The 24867-nt window shown below is 41.1% G+C and overlaps 1 protein-coding gene across 2 annotated transcripts in view; it reads left to right on the forward strand.

Annotated features, from left to right (window-relative positions):
- The first annotated feature begins 7091 nt into the window (after positions 1–7091).
- Positions 7092–24867, forward strand: part of GRM7 (glutamate metabotropic receptor 7) — a 466740-nt gene continuing 448964 nt past the window's right edge. For both annotated transcript variants that reach the window (XM_087708909.1, XM_087708910.1), the window contains exon 1: positions 7092–7744. In XM_087708909.1, the coding sequence (XP_087565035.1) occupies positions 7223–7744 (522 nt within the window). In that variant the 5' untranslated portion in view covers positions 7092–7222. The remainder of the gene's footprint in view (positions 7745–24867) is intronic.

Below are 24867 nucleotides of genomic sequence, written 5' to 3' on the forward strand. Positions count from 1 at the left end.
ATTAAGTTAGCCGGAAAAGGGAATTGTACAATATACTTTGAAAGCCAGAGGGAAAAACAACAATACTGGGGCAAGAGAAGTTATATGCAATTTCTTAATAGGCTTGGCAAATTGTCATTTACTTTGACTCTTCTTTTCCCTCAATCCATGGAAGTTGCAACTGAGGGATATTTCTTTTGTTTCATGCTCCAAGTAGTGTTTCTCAACCTCAATGTGGCTAACTGGGAGTTTTGGGAGTTGCAATTCATACTTCTTAAAGTTGTCAAAGATGAATGCTACAGAGCGTCAATGAATAAATGTAGAATCTTGGTACAAATGACACTACTAGAATTTTCTGAAATGTTCCATATTTTTGATGGAATAAGATGAATTTTTATTCATCTTATTTATTTGAAACTTCCATCAGTCTTGTGTATAGAGTGGAATTCCTACAGTCAAGTGGCTTGTAAATCATAATGTGTTGGACTTTTAGCCATTATAGCAAGCATATCTCTCCAATCTGGTAAAAAGAGTTCAAGAATGGTTCTAGATCTCAGGTGCCCTGGTTGAATAGCATTGATTGTGGTTGCATTCTATTTTCATAATTCAAATATAGCACTGAATGATGCAGCTTTTCTCAAAGGAGAAGAAGCAATGCAAAGGACAAGGAACTCTGTAAATTTACCCTGCAAAATAAAAAATCTCTATACAATGTAAAAATTGTTTATTTTCTCAGTTTTACCCTTTGTTATTCTATTTTACTACTTATCCTGTACTACTTTATTTATCTTCCTACATTCTATCCACTTATCTCTACAACCTAATCTTCCTTCTTACTATATTGATTTATTTAAACCATCCCTATTTTCCCTTTGAATTCTGCCTGGACCACTTTTGTTAAGCTTTTCTACATCCCTCTAGTCCTTTCTACCCACTAAGCTCACAGTCATCCATATGGCCTCAGAAGACCAGATCATGACTGGAGGCTGGTATCCAAGACTGCTCCTTCCTTCTGACTTCAAAAGTTGTAAATCTATACATTTCAGGCTTTCTGAGCCATCTTTCCTTCCATTCTCAACTTTTGTGCTATAGGTTTTTGGAGCCAGATGTTGCATCAGTAGCCTCATGCAGTTTGCAACTGTTCTGGCCAGGAACCATCTTCTTTCTGATGGGAGGGCCCCCAATTTTTCCCTAGGTTCAAGTTATGCTATCTTTTCTTCTCAATGTAGCTTCAGATCTCAGCTGGTCTTCTTCCTGTTTAGTGAACTTCAAAGCTGTTCCTCAGTCCCCCAGAACTGAAGTTACAATGATCACCAAAGGCAGTATGTGACTGGCTTCAACTTTATTGTGAAGCATCTGATGCACTTACAGTAGCTGCACTGTATGCTATGAGGTTCAAACCTTCAATCGTGGATCATTTCACTTTAGAAAACTATATAAAATGTCTTATCTTTAAGAGTTATCCAGACTATTAAGCTGTTTTTCTTCTTCTTCTGGCTGTGTCTTTTCTAAGAGTTCCTTTCAGTAAGTTTGTTCGCTTGCCTCCTCTCTATTGAACAATGGCTTCAGCTGCTGCTTCCCCTTCTCTCCTCCTCCCACTTTTTCTGAAAAGCTATTGCCCTCTTGCCACTTGGGGAAACCAGCAAAAGAAAAAGGAAGATAGAAGTACAGAAGCTGGCCATCAGCCCATTCTTTTCTCCTTCCATATGGTAATATTGAAGGGAGCATCTTGGTTAAAATAAGTGGAGGAATAACTATAAGCAGTACTATAATTAGCAGCTAGCAATATCTGATCAACCAAGGACAAGATGTGGATGATGTCTTCCAAAAAAGAAGTTGCAGATCTTTCAAAGAGGCAAGAAGCAATGGTGACGGGCCACTTTAATTACTTCAAGATCTATCAATCATGTCCTCCCCAGAAATTCCTGACTTGTCTATCTGACAACTTTTACTTTCAGGGAAGGGAAGATTGCCCAGGAAGATCAATTATCCTTGACTTGATACTAACCAAGCAGAATGACTTAGTTGAAGAACTGGAAATGCAAAGTTCTTGTGTGATGGAAAATAATATGGAGTGTGGGAAAATTACTTTATCTTGAACTTCCTAAAAGGATATCGTAATAATCTCAGAGCACTAAGAAACAGGATTCTGGGCATGGGGACACTAATGGCAGAAAGAGCTTGAGATATGGCAGAATGGCTTTAAAGAGTAGATAATGAAAGTGCAAGAGGGAGGCGGTGGCTCAGTAGCTAAGACGTTGAGCTTGTCGATCAGAAAGGTCAGCAGTTCAATGGTTTGAATCCCTAATGCCGCATAACGGAGTGAGCTCCTGTTACTTGTCCCAGCTTCTGTCAATCTAGCAGTTCAAAATCATGTAAAAATGCAAGTAGAAAAATAGGGATCACCTTTGGTGGGAAGGTAACAGTGTTCCGTGTGCCTTCGGTGTTTAGTCATGCCGGCCACATGACCATGGAGGCGTTGGCTCTTCTCCTTTGAAACAGAGATGAGCACCACCCACTAGAGTCAGGAAAGACTAGCACATATCTGCGAAGGGAACCTTTACCTTTTCCTTTAATGAAAGCGTGACTGCAAAGAATTTCAACAGAAATAGATGACAGAATATACTTAGAAATATAGCTTAGTGAAGATTGTAGAACCCCAGCGATGCCTACAGAAGGTGGGAAGGACACCATGTCATCAAGAAAGAATGACTAGAGAAAGCCTGGATCTATAGAGATGGTGTCAGAAAAGCTAAAACTCAGTGCAAGTTCAGATTCAGAACAATGGAAAGGGCTCCTTCTGATATCTTCCAACTACAAGGAAACTTTTTTTTAAAAAAATCATCAGCTTTGAATGAAGATTGCAAAATGTTGATAAAGGTAGAGCCACTTAACTCCTATTTTGACACAGTCTTCCCCAACAAGAGGGCACACATTCTAGCAGGCAGCTGAGAAGAGGAAATTAATAGGCAGGATGGAAGCTTGAAATTGATAGAAATATAGTCAAGTCCTAGCGACACTATTTACTGGGTGAATTGCTTTTTAGCTACTGAAGGAAATTGATGACGGCCTTGTTGAACCTTTTCTTATTTTGGGACAATGGGTAGTGCCAGATAATTGAAAAAGGGTAAATGTTGCTCTTATCTTTTTTATAAAAAAAACATAGAATTGGTGTAGGAGATATTTGAGCAACTTTAGACCATGCAGTTTGACACTGATACCTGAGAAGAATCTAGAACACATCATAAAGAGACATTTCCTTCTTGCTCTGATTCTGTGAGGTGGTTTCCTGGCCTTTTCTGTTTCTCCTTTTAATAGAATTGGGCACTTTCAAAGTCTTAATCCAAATGTCATGGAAGATCTCGCAAACTTTGTCAACATTTACTCTTTGACAGCTGGGAATAACTCTGAGGATTTGCTGTATTGTGTACTCTCTTTGAGAGCTGAGCTATTGCTGAATTGCAAATAAAAAGATGAAAAAAACCATTGTCAGTCCTATGAGGAGAGGCAAACATGGGAGCAATGGTCATCTTGCATATATATATGTGGTCTTCTATCTGAATTTCCAGCTCTGTCACTGAAGCCTCTAGATCCTTCAGTTATGGCAATAGATCAAGATATATGGGTGTGTTGTCCCACCCAACTACCTACATAAAGATTCCTCCGAGATTGGCTTCTCTCCCAGATTCCAAATGAGTTCATCCCTTACTGAGTAAATTCTTCGCCTGCTGTCCACTGCCTCTTTCTTTTTCTCTCCTCCTTCATGTCAGCAAATGATGAGTGAGAGCAGTGGGCAGAAAATTGGTGTGAGATCTATTTTTGGGTTGTCTGCTCAATTTGCAGTGAGGAATTGCTCTCGGGAATCTGTTGAGTAATGAGAGAACATGAGGACTAAGAGAAGAAAAGCAACTGCCAAGTCTCAACCTGGCTTTAAGTGTTCTGTGCAAATGACTTAATTGTGATGTGGAAACATAGGAGAATGAGTGTCTCTCTGCATATAATCCTTTTTTTTAACCAGTAGTGAAGAGTCATAGTCCTTGTCCAAAGATTTGATAGCCAGTGTGAGTATGGAGTAGTGAGTAAGGTGCTCTCACCCACAATGGATGAAAACCAAGTTTGACTCTACTCTCAACCCTGCTACCATAGCACCAATAGTAGCAGGCACTTTGGGTACAATCCCAAAACAACTGAAGCACCACTTGAATACCATCAGCATTGACAAAATCACCATTAGTCAATTGCAAAAGGCAAGTTTACTTGGAAAAGCTTACTTCCTGCCACAAGACCATCAAACAGTATTTGCCCACACCAAGTCCTTGGCGAAGACTGGATAGGTGGACAAAGTGCCAAATTCAGTCTAAACAGCTGGCTGACTATGTGATGAACCATAATACTTTACAAAAAGGGTCACACTTTAAGACAAAAGCCCCCCAAAGCTAGGATTTTGGTTGAAAGAATAGAGAGGATAATTAAAAAAAAAATGCAAAGTGTACAAATGCTGAATAAACTGAACTGCATCATATGAACTACAACCAGCTACAACATAGAAACCATAATATCCAAATGGTTATTAGTTGCCTGCTCAACTCAAAATGGAGGAGGAAAAAAATCATACAAATACATATTGACAACAATTGAATATGGAATCCATGAATATATTCAGTCCTATTTGCTTACAGCAGGGGTGTCAAACTCAAGGCCCGGGGACCAGATCCAGCCCATGGGGTGCTTAGATCTTTGAGGCTGACCTCCAGACAGTGAAGGACTGGCCTGTGGTGCCTTGCCAGCAAAAATGGAGCTCCATTTTCACATGGCAGAGGGTTGCAGAAGGCTTGGGAGATGGTTTTCACTGGCAGAGTGCTCAGACTGCCACAGGCTCTCCTGAGTTATGTTGAGCTGGTCATGCCCACCCTGGCCATGCCCACCCTGACCCCCCAAGGACAAGCACAACCCTGATGTGGGCCTCAATGAAATTGAGTTTAACCCCTGGCTTACAGAAATAGCATTTACTGTTTCACAGTGCTTTGCATCCCTCTCTAAGTGGTTTACAGAGTAAGCATATTGCCCCCAACAATCTGGGTTCTCATTTTACTTGACCTTGGAAGGATGGAAGGCTTGACCCTGGTGAGATTCGAATGCTGGCAGCTGGCAGTCAGCAGAAGTAACCTGCAGTATTGCATTCTGACCACTGTGCCACCACAGCTCTATTGTCCAGAAAAGACCAGTACAAGATTTTAAGTTTAATTTCTGGTAGGTAAATAAGGTAACAGTTAATGAGGAAATGTGCCCAACCATGCCAGAGTGTTTATGGTGAAATATGTAGCATGTTTTGGGAGATCTTGGAAATTGACTGAAAATTAGACTGTGCTATTGAATGCTAGTAAGGGATGCGATGTGGCTAAGATGCTGAGCTTGTTGATCAGAAAGGTTGGCAGTTTGGCGGTTCGAATCCCTAGCATTGCATAACAGAGTGAGCTCCCATTCCTTGTCACAGCTTCTGCCAACCTAGCCGTTCGAAAGCATGTAAAAATGCAAGTATAAAAATAGGGACCACATTTGGTGGGAAGGTAACAGCGTTCTGTGCACCTTCAGCATTTAGTCATGCCGGCCACATGACCCTGGACAGCGCTGGCTCATCGGCTTTGAAACAGAGATGAGCACCATCCCCTAGAGTCAGGAACAACTAGCACATATATGTGATGGGAACCTTTACCTTTACTATTATTGAATGTTAAATGTACACACAGTGTTCCATCCAGCCCCAGGTTCTGGACCCATCTCATACAAAGAACCTTCCCATATTCCAAGCCCTGTATTGCACATCTCATTTTATTATAGAAACTGCTGGTTGCCAGCAGCCTTTCACATTCCTCATTCCAGCCTTTCCTAATATAGTTTTGTATCCTATAATCCATACATAGTTTGCTTTGTAAGCTACTTTAATGAACAGTTCATAATATCATGACAAACAAATCTTATCCTTCCTGTTCATAAAATAGATAAATGGATTTATGGAAAGCCTCCTTTTCCAATTGTACGTCTAAACTGTGCATTAGAAATCCACACAATCCAACATGCCATAAAGAAGATAAAACAAGATTAAAATGTTAAATCAAATAAAAAGACCAAGCTAGAAGGATATTAGATCCATTCACAGAAGGAAAAGGCATAGCAGCCCAAGGTGCTGAAATATGACTCTGGGTCAGGTATTTAGTTTCTTCATCCCAACTGAAGGACAGTTTCTTTGAAGAGGCAACTCAGAAATGACATAATTCCGTTTCTGCATTACTGTAACTCCTCGTAATTCTTAGAGCCCTTCCAGTTATGTACCACATAGCTGGATGAAACAATATTACCCAGAATTAACGAGATGATCTGATGACTGGGAATTACAAAATGATGATTACAGGAGACTGAAAACAACTAATCTTTAATAAGAAAGGAATTTATCAGAGGTCGCCTAGCTGTACAGAATTAAGATCCCAGTAGCTCGATGATCACTTAGGATGTCCCATATTCACAATCCCTTCCAAGGAAATTGGAATTTGGGGCACAACGGAGAGATGATCCTCTTTGAAGACGATTATACAATATAAAATATAAATACATTTAGAAGGGTAACAGGTGGGTAAGCGTAGCAGCAAAACACCGATCTAAATCCGCTCGGGGACAGAGGCTTGCTGCCTGCCTGCCTGCCTGCCTGCCTCCGGCGTGCCGTCCATCCCCTGGTGCCAGGAGCCCCTGAAGCTTCCCTTCCGCCACCGCTGCGCCTCGCCTTGGCTTCCCTCGCCGAGCGTCGGTTACCTCGGCCCGCAGCTCTGCGTAATGACGCGCGGGAAGCAGGCAGGCAAGGCTTGGGTGGGGAGAGGAGGGCGAGCGCGAAGGAGGTGGGCAAAGCACGAGAGCAGGAGGCGGAGAGGAGCCGAGCAAGCTTTTAAAGCGACAGCCGAGCCTCCTCTTCGCCCAGTGCTGAGCTGCGGCAGGAAAGGTAGCGCGGGCGGGCAGAACGCCGACGGCAGCTGGCGCCGGACTGGACTGGACTCTCTTCCACGCCTGGCCGCTCTCCGCCCCCGGGGGAATCCTCGCCAATCGCAGAGGGAGGGGGACGCGGAGGGACCCCGCCAGATCGGGCGCTTCTCTCTACCCAACCCAGCTCCGCCCAGCCCAGCCCTGCCCAGCCCAGTCCGCTCCTTGGCGCCCTCCTCCGCCGACTCAGCCGCCTTCTCCGCTCTCGTCGTGCACCATGCTCGGGCCGGGGCTCCGCGGGGTGCAGCCACCGACTTTGCCGAAGTTGCCCTGCTGGTGGTGCCTGCTGCTGGAGTGGCTGTGCTGGGCAGGGGCGCGGGGCCAGGAGATGTACGCGCCGCACTCCATCCGCCTGGAGGGGGACATCACCTTGGGCGGCCTCTTCCCGGTCCACGCCCGGGGACCCAGCGGCGCGCCTTGCGGGGACATCCAGCAGCAGGACGGCGTCCACCGCTTGGAGGCCATGCTCTATGCCCTGGACCAGATCAACAGCGACCCCGAGCTGCTGCCCAACGTCACCCTGGGCGCCCGCATCTTGGACACCTGCTCCCGAGACACCTACGCGCTGGAGCAGTCGCTCACCTTCGTCCAGGCGCTCATCCAGAAGGACACCTCCGACGTGCGTTGCACTAACGGCGAGCCGCCCGTCTTCGTCAAACCCGAGAAGGTGCTGGGAGTCATCGGCGCCTCGGCCAGCTCCGTCTCCATTATGGTGGCCAACATCCTCAGGCTCTTCCAGGTAGGACGCGTACTCGGGCGGCAGCTTCAGCAGCAGGTGGTCGGTGAGAGCCGAGCGCCCGGTGGGAGACCCGTGGCTTGGATGGAGGCGCGATTGTACCGCCGAGGAGAGAAAGATAAATCGAGCGTGCGCGGAAGCGCTCTCCGCTCGCGTTTCACTGACAGGGTGGTTGGAAAAGGTTGTCTAAGCCCATTCCCCATTTGACCCTTCCGTTCTCTGAAAGCAGCACCAACTCCTTCAGGGTGCAGGGAATGCAGTGGATCCCCAGGCTACCCGCCTGGAGTGCCAGCCCTCCGTTTGCTTTCGGGCCCACGCTTTTATCTCCAGGTAGTTTTTGCTCGTCGACCTGCCTTCTCGATTTCGCTTTTGCTGGCTTTCCCTTTCGTGTGCGCTATCCCTGCCAAAAGGCGAGCAATTTTTTCGAAGCTGCCTCCTTCGAAAGCCATGGGAATCGTGGCGTTCGCGCGTAAAGGAGTTACTGGGGATGGAGACCGATGAAAAGATTCGCAGTGTGGTTCGCGTTCGGCTAGAATGACCACTTGGTAAAGACTACGACAGCGGTTCTACCATAGATCTTCCTTCTTACCACCGAGCAGGCAAGCAAACTGCCGTGGTCTTTTACCGCAGTTTCTAGGGAACAGGCCGCCTTCTAGGGGGTTACCATGCTCAATTGCTCCAAAGGCTTCGGAAGAACTGAATTAGGTCGTTCTTTTAAGTTAATGGCGTGGCTTTTTTCCCTTAACTTCTCTGTAAGCATTTGAAGGAGTGGGGAGGGAATATTAAGTGAACTTTAGGAAAATATCGCCAGCGACGTGTTCTGGGACACTTCCTCAAGGGGCGTGCAAATTGGTTAACCAGCAGAGCGCTCAGTGCACAGACAAAAAATATGGCTAGAGCGACCGGGAGAGCAATTAGCCCATTCAAAGTGTCTTCTCTAATAAGGCACTTTGTTAGCGGTGGTGGGTCTTCTAATGGAAATCCAAACCCCTTCAGTTCGATGCTTCCCGAGCTTGATCTGTTTCTCTGGCAACGTAGCCAGTTTACCAAGTTGCTTCAATAAAATGCTGGAATCCGGGAAGAAGCGTTTTTTTTTTCTCCGCTGCCTGTAACGCCTCCCTCGAACTGGAGCGAACTGGGAGGAGCAGGGCGTGGGTTGCAAGGTGTGGGATAGGTGGTGCTACAAAACCTTTATTCCACGTGGCTTGTCTTAATATCGCGGCCGAGAGTCCGTGCCTCGCTTACCAAACCAAATTTCTCCCTCGGGGTGCTAAGATTCCGCAATTGCATCAAAGCAATGGCCAAAGGAAGCCCCCCCCCCCAATCCTCGGAGACTCAAATCTGCGTCGTGGTCTGAGATGAAAATTACGCTGCCCCATACTTGGAAATAATAAGCGGTTCGAACAGTTGTCCAACTGGATTCAGTGCCATTTCTTCCAAATCAGCTGTTTTCGAGCCCGTGTTTTAAGCGAGGCGACTTTTCATTTTGAATTGAACACCCCACCCCTTCCCTCTCACCCCGCCCAGCCCCAGAAGCTTTCTGAGACTCACAGAGACCGGCGTCGGAACTGAGAATGGGGGATTTTGGGGAAAGATTGCTAGCGTGCGCCGAAATTGCTCCACGCTAGGCGGAGAGCGAGAGTCTGGCTTGGAGTCCTTTGAGGAGCAGAAAAATGAGAGTGCTTTAGGCAGACAAGGAAAGGCAGCCTCTTGTAACCTGCGCGCCGTAGCAGAGCTCCGACGGTGGGGCGCTGTCTACCTCCGGGGTGCTGAATCCGTCTGGCTCCTCCGTTAAGTCTCACTTGCTTTCTCGTCACCTTCCCTTCTTGGCTTCGCTCCTGAACAGCTGTTCTGCCCAGGGCGGGCGACCCGGAGAGGCTTCCCGTCGCGAAGGAGAGGGGTCTTGGCTCTACAGAGGAAGAGAGAGGGCAGCCTTTCCATCCCTCAGATCTTTGCGCTCTCCTTGGTGCCTTAAAATAGACTCTTTTCCAAACTTGGCAACTTTAAGACTTGTGGACTTCAACTCCCAAAATTCCCCAGCCAAATTCTTGGGAATTTGGGAGTTGAAGTCCACAAGTCAAGCTATCAAGTTTGGAGACCCCTTCCCTAAAGCAATAGAGAGAAGGGCTTGAAAGTGCTTCCCTTTGCTGCTTGGTCTCTGGGCTTCAGGATCTGTTGGTCTGTTTGTGCATGTTTTGTCTAGAAAATATCTTGGCTGGCCATTACACAAGCAATATTTGGAAAAAATAATTTGAGGATCTTGCATTGATCCTATCAGAAGTTATCTCCCTTAAGGCAACAGCCCTGGGCAGATTATTTAGCCTAGGCATGCAAAACAGGATTAGAGTCTCTGTGGTTGATCTCACCCAATGATTGATAGATTGATTATTTGCCATCAACTCTCAGGAGGGTCTCACATACAGTATATTAATTGCTTAACTAGTATCTGACCAGAACAACCATAGGGATTTAAAACAACATTTTTTTAATAATGCCATATTGGTTAGTGGTGTTTGAGCAGTTGAGGTGAGCCAAATCTGTTCCAAGACTTTGGCCACCTTTTCTGGTGTGGAGAGGTTTCCTCTCAAGACCAAAGTGAGCATTCAGTCTCAAGCCCAATCATAAATATTCTAAAAGATCTCCCTTGCACTACTTACTGAACTACAAATGAATCAGCCACATCCAACCATACATATTAATTAGCCCTGCAAATTGCCAGTATGGAATAAGCAAAGGATCTTAGATGTGTGTGTGTGTGTGTGTGTGTGTGTGTGTGTGTGTAAGAGAGAGGTTGGGAGGGAGGGAGGGAGGGAGGGAGGAAGAGAGAGAGAGAGAGAGAGAGAGAGAGAGAGAGAGAGAGAGAGAGAGAGAGAGAGAGAGAGAGAGAGAGAGAGAGAGAGAGAGGTGGCAATTGCAGCTGTGTGATATAAACCTAATCTTCTTCATGCATTGATGTTGTATGCACCTTCAAAATGGACAGGTTTATACAATGCTGCAGGTACCATCATCTTTCGTGTCCCCCCATGAATGCAGCTGTTTGACGAAAACCTGTCAGGTTCAGATTGCAACCAGCTAATCTCATACTGAACACAAAAGCAAAGACAGCTCTTCCTCCAGTCTCCTGTTCTTCCCATGCAAACATGAAAGAGTTTCACAATGGCCCCAGCATTCCGGATATTACATAATGAGGCTTCAGGTCAAGCAGATCAATTTCCTGTTCCTGGGAAATTTTTGTGCAAAAGATGCTGAGAATGAGCTCCGAATTCCAGATTACTTTGGTAGAGCAATGACAGAAAATGCTGTCTGGATTGCTCTGACAGATTATGAATATTTTAGAAATCAGGTGCCCATTACTATAATTGGAGGTTGATGTCCTGTCATTATTCTTCACACTCTCGCCCTTGAAACTCTATGCTCCCTTCCCTACCATGTTGCCACATTTGAAAGAACAATGAGAAATAATTGTCAGGAAGCAAAAGATGAAATGGAGCACAGGTACTAGAGAACAACTGAGTCTTTCAGTGTATGAGACAAATAGATGAATAAAACAAGGAAAGAACTTTAAATGGGCTTAATTTTTCTTTAGGCTTTTGGAATCAACGGTTTAGGTAAATATGAAAACAGTTAAAGAAAACTTCTCAAATGTAATTTTTATTTGGAGCTATAACTTTAAGAGCTGTAGTGGGGCAGAGGTTAGAGTGCAGTATTGCAAGCTACTTCTGCTGACTGCCAGCTGACTGCAATTTGGCAGTTCAAATTTAACGAGGCTCAAGGTTGCCTCAGCCTTCCATCCTTCCGAGGTGGGTAAAAGCACTGTGAAATGGTAAATAAGTCTAAGTGCTATTGCTATTGGTATAACTTTCTAACTAGACTTGAGAACACTACTCAAATTAAATATCAGTTACAGGATCTCTGCAGTTTGGGTAGAACGTAAAGATATGCATCATCAATAATTTGTGGTTCAGTTTTGTTTCTGGATAATTCAAGCATCCAAATTCAATTGGATATTCAAAAACTGATGCAGAACTTTTAAGAGAATAGCAACCATAACAGACAGTAAATATAACACACACACCCGCCTCGCCCAGGGTTTACTGTACTGTCAGTACTCATCACACTGTGCTCTGGAGCCTTCATTCTTTTCTTTCTGCTGTGTCTTCACATTTCGGAGAGAAATGAAAAGAAATTGCCAGGAGGGAAAAGGTGACATGTAGCACCACCCTTGGAGTAGCTGAATGTTGTGTTGGATACAGGGCAAGCAAATAAGGTGGGCAGGAAAGACAATGGTTTTTAATGACAGTATTGCCATATGTTATGTCATAGTTTGGAATTTAGCTGAAGGAAGGAGCAAAGAAAGTCTCAAGCAAGATTTTGATGCCTTTCCCATCACATTATCTAAGCAAGGAACACTTATGTAATCTCAAGGCTCTACTCCAAGGCTTGGATATAATGATACTATCTGTAGATCTTTATAATAATTGTGAGATCTGATGTTGAACAGGAGTTAACATTGCTCAGTGGGACATAAAATATATTATACTTTTCGGAGTATACTTTTCCCCCCTAAAAGAGGGTGGAAATGTTGGTGTGTCTTATACACTGAATACAGCCATTTTTGGCCTCTGGAAATCCCACCCCACGTGTTGCTTTTGCCAAAAACAGACTTGTTTTTCACAAAAACAGACATAAGAGGTTTTGGGAGGCCTGCAGAGTGCTCCTAGGGGTTTGGGAGGGCAAAAATGATGCATATGGGGTTTTGGAGGCAAAAAATGGTCCAATTTTTTTGCAAAATCAGGGGCATTTCTGCTCTCCCCAGCCCTCTAGAGCACTCTGCAGGATTCTCAAACCCTCTGCATACCCCATTTTTGTGAAAAATGGGCTCATGTTTGGCCTCCCAAACCCCCCAGGAGTGCCATTTTTGTTCTCTCCAGCCCCCAGGAGCACTGTGAAGATCTCCCAAACCCTCTGGCACACAGCCCCCCTCCCTGCAGGCCGGGGAGGGCAAAAACCTTTTTTCTTGTTTACCTCTTCAAAATCTTGGTGTGTATTATACTCTGGTGCATCTTATAGTGTGAAAAATATGGTACCTATCAGCCATTCTTGGAGATACGCATTCACATTTGTCATGCTCCCTTTTAAAAATATGTGGCATAGGTAAATGAGTTGGACTAGAACAAACATTGTAGTGAAAGCTTCCATGCAATTTCCAAAGAAGTGGAGTTGGTCATTCATTCTGGCACAAGTCAAACAGTATGCAATCATCAAGTCATCTCTTTGAAAGCATGAAACTTTCTCAGACTCTAACTTGGAATTGAAAAGTCCAATAGAATAAGATATAATCCTTTATTGGCCAAGTGTGATTGGACACACAAGGAATTTGTCTTTGGTGCATAAGCTCTCAGTGTATATAAAAGGAAAAAAAGAAAAAAAAGACATTCATCAAGAATCATAAGATACAACACTTAGTGATAGTCATAGGTTACTAATAAGCAATCAAACCATACTAGGAAACAAACAGAACAATATAAATCATAAAAATACAAGCAATATGGTTATAGTCATAAGTGGGAGAAATGGATAATAGGGAAGGATGAGAAGAATAATAGTAATACATTCTTAGTAAATAGTTTGAAAGTGTTGTGAGAATTAGTTGTTTAACAGAGTGATGGCATTCAGGAAAAACTGGCCTTGTGTCTAGTTGTTCTGGTGTGCAATGCTCTATAGCATTGTTTTGAGGATAGAAGTTGAAATAATTTATGTCCAGGATGTTAGGAGCCAAACCAGACAGTTATAGAGGTGAAGTTGACCGACTCAATAATTCTTCTGAAGAACTGAATAAACAGCTCTTTGGACAGTTTGAGCTTTCTGAGTTGGAGTTGAAAGAACGTTCTTTGTTCTGCCTTTTTGATGATCTTTTTAATGTTAGGTGTCCATTTTAAGTCTTAAGATATGATAGACCCTAGATATTTGCGTGACCCGACAAATGCACGCCCAACAAATGCGTGCTGACAAAACCGCCGTGACAAAACGGCGAAGTCGAAAGCATGACCACTGAGGTGTGCTGACAAAACCGCACCCACAAAAGCGTGATTAGGGTTTTTAGGTTAGGATTAGGATTAGGGTTAGGGTTAGGGTTGTTAACGTTGTTACCAACCGTTGTTTTTGCATTGTTTTCTATGGCGTACTTTTGTCAGCGTGCATTTGTCGACGCGCTTTAGTGGGTGTGCTTTCAATTTCGCTGTTTTGTCACAGCGGTTTTGTCGGTGCGCATTTGTTGGGTGTGCATTGGTCGGTGAACTGATATTTGAAGGTCTCTACTGTTGAAACTGTTTTGTCTACTATTGCGACATACTGTGACATACTGTGTTGCCTAGTATTGTAAGAGGTGGTAGTATAGTGTATAGTGTATAGTGTATAGTGTATAGTGTATAGTGTATAGTGTATAGTGTATAGTGTATAGTGTATAGTGTATAGTATAGTATAGTATAGTATAGTATAGTATAGTATAGTATAGTATAGTATAGTATAGTATAGTATAGTATAGTATAGTATAGTATAGTATAGTACAGTACAGTACAGTACAGCAATAGCAGTTAGCAATAGCAGTTAGACTTATATACCGCTTCATAGGGCTTTCAGCCCTCTCTAAGCGGTTTACAGAGTCAGCATATTGCCCCCAACAACAATCCGGGTCCTCATTTTACCCACCTCGGAAGGATGGAAGGCTGAGTCAACCCTGAGCCGGTGAGATTTGAACAGCCGAACTGCAGAACTGCAGTCAGCTGAATAGCCTGCAGTGCTGCATTTAACCACTGCGCCACCTCGGGTCTTTACAGTACAGTACAGTCAATTATATACATAACACAGACCTTTCCAGAAATCTGTGCCATTTTTTACTGGATATGAGAATGATGATATATCAGTATAGATCTACATAAAAAGATCTTCCATTTTAGCTGTGGAATATTTGATTTATAAGCAGTAATAGCCAGTACAATCACATCTCTTACCTGAAGCTGTTGTCTGAGACCATATTGCTATTCCAGATTTCCTTAACTGTGTCCCCAATTTTTCATTTACAGAATTGATTTTCCTAGCTCAAACCTTTTCCTTCATCTGTTTTGTTTTCTTACCTTTCCAGAGTTATGAAAAAAAGAAGGAAAAAGAATACTGATTGCAGTAAGGATGTCACTAGTAATGTGATAAGTCTTCAGGTATCACATGTTTGCATTTCTGTGAAAATCAGTTTTGCTTGGACACATTAAAGCCATAAAATGTATTTGTTTCTATTTAGAAAATTAATTACACTAAGGGACTGCAAAGGAATTTTTTGGTGGGGAGTAAGAATATGATCCTCTTTTTATTAAATTAAGAGATATGCAAAGTCTACAATTATAGCTACTTGATGAGTAGAATCTGTGATAATCAGTGCACTGTAGATAGAATATTACATAGTACAAATGTGACAGAAGGAAAGTGGGTATGTTACAATACATAATTTAGAAATGTAAGTGTGAGATGAGAAGGAAGCTTTCTCATTAAGCCAAGTATCAGGTTCTATTTTCATGTACTATACAAAAAGTTAAGTAGAGTCAGCTATGCGGTCAAAATTTGGATAATACATATGCATATTTCTAGTGATTAAGACTTAGAGCCTAACTTACTACTGGACTTATAAATGTTATGTGATCCTCCATCATCCATTCAGTATGCCCAAGAGGATATGGTATCTATAGTACATATCCAAATTTGAGAACTAGAGAAATGAATTATACGTAGTATCTGTGACACCCACTCGGTGGATGAGAGTGAGTTCCCCTCCCCCAATGTGATTGGCACAATCTATGCCAACCTTCCAAAATTCAAAACATGGCTGTATCAACAGATTTGCATGTTTCACAGAAATAGTGATTTGATGAAGTGGTTACAGTATAACACCTAATATTCTCCACTAGTCTTTAAATAATAACATTAATGTTTTTAATTGTAGAATGGTTTTTAATATTGCTATTTTATATTTTTATTATATGCTGCCCAGAATCCTATATTGTGAGATAGCCAACTGTATAATGATGGTAGATATAAAAATAGATAGATAGATCGATAGATACATAGATAGATACATAGATGATGGATGATAGATGGATGATAGACAGATAGATAACATGGCACATGCAAAACAAATCAGTTGAAATTTGAACATGCCATTAGATGACATCATAGGCTAAATGATGAATGGAGTTTCTGTATGATAGAACTGATGTTGCCAAAGTTCTTTTGGAGCTGACATACATAACTATTGTAATTAATATCCTAATAAACAAACAATACTAGTCAATTTTTTTCTGCATTTTTGCCAAACTTTTGTGCATTGTGCAATATGGCTTTTTATGCATAGCTTTATTGTGAAATAGATAAGATGTGGATGTGGAACTTACTTGTACTGTATCCTCAGTAGTTTGAAGTTCTATTATTTCCCTATCTGAACACTTATACTTTTAATGGTTAAACAATACAAATAATTCTCTACAATCATTCTTTGATTCCTTGTGATCCATAATACAACATTGTTTCTTCAGCAAATTGGTGTATAACTGTCCTTGCAGCAAATGCTCATGCCTGTCTGTCTGTTTGTCTCTGCCTGCCTATCTATCTATTTATCTATCTATTTATCTATCTACCTATCTACCTACATACCTACCTACCTATCATCTGTCATGTAAATGAATAATGATGATGCCAATATAAAGTAAAAGAAAACAAGAAATCTAAAAATGCAATAGAAGGAAAAGAGTAAAAGAAAAATAGGAAAGAAAAAAGATACAGAAAAGTAGTTTTTGATATTTACAGCAGTTATAAGTATAATTATAAATTTCCTCTTGCTATTTGGTTACGGTTCTCTTTTTTCTATAATTTATCTTGTCTAAACATCAAATCTATCAATCATATTTTTTCTGTTTCACACCTATAATAGTTTTCCAATCACCAATAAATGTAGATATCGCCCATTCCTTGATTATAGAAGTCAGTTTAGCTATCTCAGTAAGTTCCATCACCTTCACCAACTATTCCTCCATCCTGGGTGCTATTGAGTGGAATAATCTCATTTTAGCTTGCCAGTAAGATAACTTTAGTGTAGCTTCCCATGCTATAATTTAATCCCAAAGTAAGGCATAAAAATACTCCTTCTGTGAGGTTACAGAGTGATAGAGTATATAGCAAAAATCAAAAATTGTAGCTTTGGCCATTTTGTTAAAAAGATTTTTTTTAAAAAAAGTTCTAAAGCATTCTAGGAATTAGGTCAAAAGTCAAAAGCCTCTTGCACAAGAAATAGTTTTGGAAAATGGGAGGACAGAATTCATTGCAAGATTAGGTAGAATGGAAATGTCAGGTAGCTATGTACTTCAGACAGAACTTATTAGACACCAAAACCTTTATGTGACCTCTGGGGTGGAGAGGAAATGTTTGTTTTACTTTGTAGCATGTTATGTTGACATTTAGCAAACATCCAGCAGTCTACATCTCTTACTACTACAGACAAACTATCAAAGAAAGTACCAATTAGCATGAAAGTTCACAATAATGGTCATTATTTTAGATTGTGCTGCAAACCTATGTTGACTGCTTTTTAGACTGAAAGACACCAGCATGTGATAAAGCACAGATTACAAACAGTTTGTGATTTTCAGTTGCACTGATTCAGTAAACGTGACTATATGTCAAAATCCTCAGTCAAAATCACCCTTTAAGCTGCATATGTTTCTAGTTGCAATAGCAATAGCACTTAGACTTATATACCACTTCACAGTGCTCTACAGCCCTCTCTAAGCGGTTTACAGAGTCAGCATATTTCTCCCAACAATCTGTGTCCTCATTTTACTGACCTCAGAAGGATGGAAGAATGAGTCAACTTTGAGCCTGGTGAGATTTGAACTGCCAAATTGCAGTCAGCTGGCAGTCAGCAGAATTAGCATGCAGTACTGCATTCTGACCACTGTGCCACCATGGCTTTTACCATGACTCTTGAACTACTTTTGTTTTGAGAATCAGGGGCATAAAAATCCAAGACAGATTGGCTTTCTGGAAATGATTGCTTAGAGCAGACAAATTTCATAATGAAAGAATAAATATGATTTATTTCCAAATTTACCATCATTTTATGAAAGGAAAGGAATCCTTCCTCGCCTCCTAAAAATATTCCATTGCCTATTTAGCCTTGATCATCTACTTTTAAAATATAAATATTTCCTTATTCCAAGTTTTCATTATTATCATTTTTTGCTTTCTTGTGCTTTTTCTTGATCTGTCCTTCATGGATATATGAATGGCAACCTGCATATTACCTTCATTTTACATTGAAATTGTTTCCTCTAATGCAGTTTTTCTTAACCTTGGCAGCTTTGGACTCCAATTCCCAGAATTCCCAAGCTAGAATTAGGATCTACACATCTGAAAGATGCTAAAGTTGAAAAACATTGCTCTAATATGTTTTGAAAGTATTTATAATACTTGCAGCTTTTGAATAGGGTTTGCAGCTATTTTAATCGAGTTCTCTTCTGATTTTCTCATCATTATACTAATTTGGTACACCCTAGAAAATATCCTGCAGCTCAAAATTATATTGTCCTAATTTCTAAGCCATTATTTTATTTTGTCAGTTTCAAATGGCAATTAAGGGTTAAGAGTACTGCATAAAAAGTGGTGGTGCAGTGGCTAACTCTTCCTACTGCCAGCAGTTTGATCCTGATAGGTTCAAGATTGACTCAGCCTTCCATCCTTCTGAGACCAGTAAAATCACAGGACTCAGATTGTTGGGGAAAATATGCTGACTCTGTAAACCGCTTAGAGAGGGCTGTAAAGCTCTGTGAAGCATTGTGTAAGTCTAAGTGCTATTGCTACTATTGCTATAAAGGTAGCACTTGCCTGATGACAACGTTTATATTAACTGGTGAATATGCTGCTGAATGAATTATCCCAAAATGGGGGTGGGGAGGGACCTTCCATTTTTCCATTCCTTTTGGCATTTTTTCAAAGGATGCCTGGAGTTCCAGGAAATTCAATGAGGCAAGTAAAGTCTGTGATACTAATTTAGTAAGTGAAAAAGGCTGTGAAAAGTATTTTTGACTTCATTAGCATCTGTTTCCCTGCAATGTGAATAGGCAAATTGGAGGAGTTTGAATTATTTGTCAGGGCTAAAAAACTAGGACGTATGCATTTTCAGAGTTTCTAATTTTCAAAATTCTCTACAGTATAAAAGCCATTCCCTGTTTTGTTGTACTTGGTGATGATTTTTATTCCTATTTATTTGTTCTGTGAGCAGATAGGAAGCGGATATGTTGATACAACACACCGCAAGATAAATACTATAAGGAAAATAGAGGAATACATACATACATACACAAATACACATACACAAATACACATTCTCTCTCTGTCTCACTCTCCCCCACCCCTCCATCCACCTACCCACCCACCCATACTCAGATTAGTATTGTTGGAAACATGCAGAAGCGGTCTGTCCCCCTATCTATCTATCTATCTATCTATCTATCTATCTATCTATCTATCTATCTATCTATCTATCTATCTATCTATCTATCTATCTATCATCTATCTATCTATCTATCTATCTAATTCATGCCTCTTAATTGTAATGGGGTTACCATTTACAGCCTTCCTTATCTTTAGACTATTATATAATTATATAATTTCCACAACTCCGTGTGTTTAGCATTGGATCTCTCTTATGGGAAACACTATGTCTGTTGATTTTCTATCTGCATTCAAATTGATAAATTTATAGAAGTCCCACAGGCAAAAATAGGAGGCAAATGTAATTTCTAGTTCATAGTAAGAAAGAATATCTCAAGTGCCAGAAAAAATTATGTTTCTGTGCAAAGAGTATTTCCAGTTCAAGAAATGCAAACCTTTTTGCCTCTTTAATGCATTGTTCTGCTAGAATGAAATCAGCAGAACAAACAAAATGTACAGTAACGATGAACTAGCAAATATATCATGTGCAATATACCTTGAAGGATCTGTAACTGTAAAGTTATGGAGGCACATACTTGACTGGCATCTATGAAATACACTTGTTTTAGACCCCATCATTCTGTGGACATTGAACGCACCTCCAAGGATGGCTTAGTAGACACAAGGATAGAGCCATAAGTTGTATCTCTCAGGGCTTTATGAAAGTCCAGGGTTGATTGTGAATATCTGAGCATTAAATACTTGAAGAGTGATGAACTGTATCTTAAGTCTGTCTGCTTTATAGGAAGTCCTTAACACAACCACAACTGAGACCAGATTTTTCTCTTGTTAAACAGGGCAGTTAAGTGAGTCAAACTCAATTCTTACCTTTTTTTTAACATCATTAAGCAAATCACTTCAGCTGTTAAGCGAATCAGGCAGTTAAGTGAAACTGGCTTCCCCCTTCGATTTTGTTGCCAGAAGAAAGCTGGGCAGGTTGAAAATGGCAATCATTTGATCCTGGAATCATAAATGCATGCTGGTTGCCAGTGTCTAAATTTTGATCATGTGACTGTGGGTTGGACTGTGACAAATGTAAATATAAGAACTGATTGTAAATCACTTTCCTCAGTGCTGTTGTAGCTTCAAACTATTACTAAGCAAATGGTGGTAAGTTCTTAATTTATACAAATATTAAGGCCTTTACAATAGGGCAGAGGTCCCCAACCTCTAGTACATGGATCAGCACCAGTCTGCAGCATGCCAGAAACTGGGCTGTGCAAACAAGTGAAGCCGCATCCATGGGATGCAGGCAGCACACGAAACCACACCTCCTCCAATCTGTAGAAAAACCTCTCTCCATGTAGCCAGTCCTGGTGACCCTAAAGTTGGGGCCTGTTGCAATAGGGTGTCATTCTTATCTGATGTAAAGGAATCTTTACAATAAATTTGAGAAACATTTCTTTTCATATCTGTGCTCTACAGATATGAAAAAACACCTTGAGTTCTCAGGAATAATCACACTCATTTGAAATCTGGAATTTAAAGTCGTGTGTATCTCAATTGTACCCAGGTGGCCCTAAGTTCTTAACTACACTTAATGATCTTGTCCTAAATTCTTACAAGGTCATACCTACTCGTCTTTTCACGATCTACAATGTTTCCTAATTAAATGTGGCTTCAAACATTTTGCATATTAAAATTGCTATAAAAATAATGAACCTTTAGAGAGCCCCATAAAAAGAAAGATATTGTGTCTTTCCTTATGAGGATCTTTAGATTTTACTGTCACTCTAAGTGAAACCCAAGAAGTTAGCACCATCAAATCAGTCTGATAGTTCATCAACTTCAATAGAGTACTTACTGGAAGCAACTTTTCAGGTTTCATACATGTGAGTCTCCTCTGCCTATAGGAAAAATCATTTTATGTGTACTGCCAATGTGCTCTGTGATGCAACAAAACTCAGAAAGAAACAGATATTCTCTGCACATAAAAGTATTAGCAGCAGTGTTTATAAGGGTAGGTAAAAATATCAAGATGATGGACATGATCATACGGACATGGTTTCCATCAATTATTTTTAATATTATTTATTGCTTGCCATCCAATCTACCCTGAGCCCTCTTGTACATAATAAAGCATAGCACTTAATTTATCTTGGCTGATCTAAAAAAAAAAAAAAACCCACCCCACCTCTAATCATTGAATCTAATTAATATTGGAATAGGAATATGGCTATATTAATTTGGATCTCAAATTTTATATCCCAGAAGAAATGACAAACCATGTCCACCAGAGAAAAGTACTTGCCTATGTAATCCCCAAGGACTGATTCAGTTTAGGGAAATTAAGAATAAAGACAATAGATAATTTTTTAACAGAACATTTTGGTGATGTTGCGAGGGTTACATTGTGAGGAGTGGTGATACAGACTCAGTGGGCAGAGCTGTGATTCTGTTTTATTTTTAATGGTCTTGATATTGTTAAAGACTGTTGGAGGATTTATTTTCTTGGCTTTAGCTGCATTAAACAGCTTTAAAGCATATATTTCTATTTTCATATGTGTCTTGCCTCTGCAAGTAATACTGAGGTTGTAAACCGCCCACCCCATCTGTGCTTAAAGCTGGCCCACTCTCTGTGGGACCGATGTGAACCACTGACTCTCTCAGTAGGCAACAGGGACTGAAGATCAAGTTGTGGTGAAGTCATGGAGAAAAACCCACTTCCCTTTGTATTGAGTTTTGCTTTATTTGTATTTTAATCTTGTTCTTGTAATGTTTGTGGCAGTCTGCTACATCCACATCCACATGCAATTGCTCTTGCTTCCCCTACCTCCATTATATTTTTTATGCCAGGAAAAATGTCTCTATCTTTGGGCCATGTAGGAATTTGGACAGTCTTTAAAGGAAAAATGGCAACCTCATCTGGTTATTCTTGGATTGCATTGAAATATGCCTTGTGCAGGTGATCATTAATGAATGTATTCCCACTGGAATTTCCATAATCGTGGCACTGGTTGTCCCTTGATCTAGTACTATGAAGGGGATGGTTTGTTCACAGGAGAAGGTGAGCATAAGAAGTTCTGATTAATGATGAAACTGCTAATTGCAAAGGTGGGCATCACAGAACAATATTTCCTATGTAAAACAGCATGGACAACACAACTTTGAAGTATGACCTTGTGTCTGGCAGGATATTGTCTAGGGCACCAGCTTGCTAATTACTGAAAAAATGAATTATGTTGATAAATGGCAAGATAAAATTAACTTCTATTTTCTTGAGGTAATTCCCCCCCCCCCCCTCAAACCCTGAAGTGAAATCACGGCTTTTAATATCTGTCATACAAGATTAATAAGTTATATTTATTCTTTAATTGACCTGGATATCCAAAAGTGCATTGCAGGGGAAGAAATGAAAAAAAAGTACGCTATAGACAAAAAAAAACCCTCCCCGACAAGGGTCAAAATGCCTTCCTAGTTATCAGCCCCAGGGGGAATTGAGTGTCTTTTTTTTTGCACATTTATACTCATTATGAACTCAGTTAAAGTTCTACCACAAAGAAGGACCCAAGCAGAGATGAATAATTTAGCTGAATTAGAAAATGAATAATGTATAACGTTGGTTACTTAAGCTCTAAGACTTAAAGGGATGTCAAACAGAAAGGTGCATTGTGTGTTGTCATGTGGTACCCAAAACTCTGTGCTAAAGTCTCATTCTGTTGTTGCTTGATGCTGAAAGAAAAGCTGCACAATATGTTTGAGAGAAGTATATTTCTGCTGGTCCTGCCTACATATTAGCTTCAATCCCACCAATTTGTTTGTGAAAGTCTTTTGAGGCCTCTAGTAAATTTATGTTCTTAAAACCAAGAACAATCTTGATCCCCAGGTGAAGTGATGGCTAGAAAAGTTGTCACTTTGAAGCAAGAGAGAGGAGACAGATTTTGTCCCCCACCCTCCATAGTTTTCAAGCTAAAAAGACTCTTTAAATGAATCATTAGATAGAACTGCAAACCATATTACATTTTCCTCCCTCTTCTCATGAGATTACACTGGTGAATTGAACATAGATATCTGATTTGAGATCTTTATTTCTTTGTGAAGAGATCTTGCAGAAACTGACCCAAGGAAGAAATTAAAGCAAGCAAACAAAGGAGCATATGTTATGGTTGTTTCCACCCAAGTCTTTTGTCACATAAGAGAGATGAGGGTTTTTGTTTTTAAGAGGGCCAGATTAATGCTTGTAACACTTTTGTGTTTTCCTTCCATTCTTCTTTTTTTCTTTCTCCAAAAAAATAATAATAATTACACTGAAAGGACAGAAGAGATGCACAATACATTTCAACTGGCTTGAAGCATTTTTGTGCAGACCACAGAGGCATATGAATGATGGAAGGAGAACAGCTTCTGACTATATATCTTCATGAACTTGTCTTTCATTGTGTCATCTTTTCTGACATCTCTAGAAGCGTAGATCAAGGTTGTCTTCCACAGAACTCTAGGATTCTACAAGAACTTGATAGATTTCCACAAGACCCTAAAGCCATGATGGCGAACCTATGGCATGTGTGCCAGGAGTGGCATGCAGAGGCCTCTCTGCTGGCATGGGCGCTGTCGCCCCAGGTCAGATCTCCGTGGCGTTTCTTTGTGAGCTTCTGTTTCCCTGCAAATGACGAAACAGAAGCTCATGAAGGAAAAAAGATCTAACTCTTGCCGGGATGCCCTGCCTTCCACTGGTCTGCTGCTCTTTGGGTCTCTCCTCTGCATGTGCACATTCACACATGTCTGTGCACGCACCTTTCAGTTTGCGCATGCACATGCACACAGTTTGTCAGCCCTTCTTCATTCACAAATTAGGAAAGAAAACCACCAGACTCCATTTGTTGAAATCAAGTGTACTTTTAATAATTATAAATGAATAGACGCGTAGCAAAGCTGGTTATTTAGGCGCGAAAGTGAATAATATATTGTATAATTCATTTCCCTCCCCTTGGCATCCCGTGCACAGTCCAATCATAATTCTCCCAAATGTCAGGTGTGAGATAACTTCGAAAGGCATCACCAGGATGGAATGCTGGTCCGTTGGCCTTGGCGGGAAACATTCCTCCTCCACATGCGCAGTAAGGTGGTCCGGTCAAAATCTAGAATCTTCCTCCAGCACAACAATGAGTCCCCTCCCAAATACCATGCCTCCCCTCCCCGTTTCAATGGCAGCCGAAACAGTAGCAAAACGGAGGCTGACACTCACCCTAAAAGGTTCACCATCACTGCCGTAAAGGATTAATAAAATAAAAGTTCTTTCAAATGCAGCCAAGGACATCCATAGCAATTGTTTCAATGAAAAGTCTTCATATCCCAATGGCTGCATATTAATTTATTTCACAAATATGCCTTGTATGAAGGCAAACATACCTGTCCCAGGATAATGTTGCATCTGGGTCAGGACCAGAGGTTAGTATTCTGAGCTTTTGGACTTGTGCTGGAACCCATCCTCAGGGAACTTCTCTCCAGCAGAGTGTATGCTTTGGGCTACTCAGTATATGGTATTTATATGGTGCCTGTTGTGTGTAGCTTTTTAGATATTGATTGGGTGTTGATGGCTGGCTATTAAATTGTTGGCTGTTGTTTCCTTATGCTGCCATGGCCTTGCTTCCTAA

Source organism: Thamnophis sirtalis, unplaced genomic scaffold, assembly GCF_051295495.1.
Source record: "Thamnophis sirtalis isolate CommonGarterSnake01/CBP01778 unplaced genomic scaffold, rThaSir2_p1.2 scaffold_3, whole genome shotgun sequence".
Classification (NCBI taxonomy): Eukaryota; Metazoa; Chordata; class Lepidosauria; order Squamata; family Natricidae; genus Thamnophis; species Thamnophis sirtalis.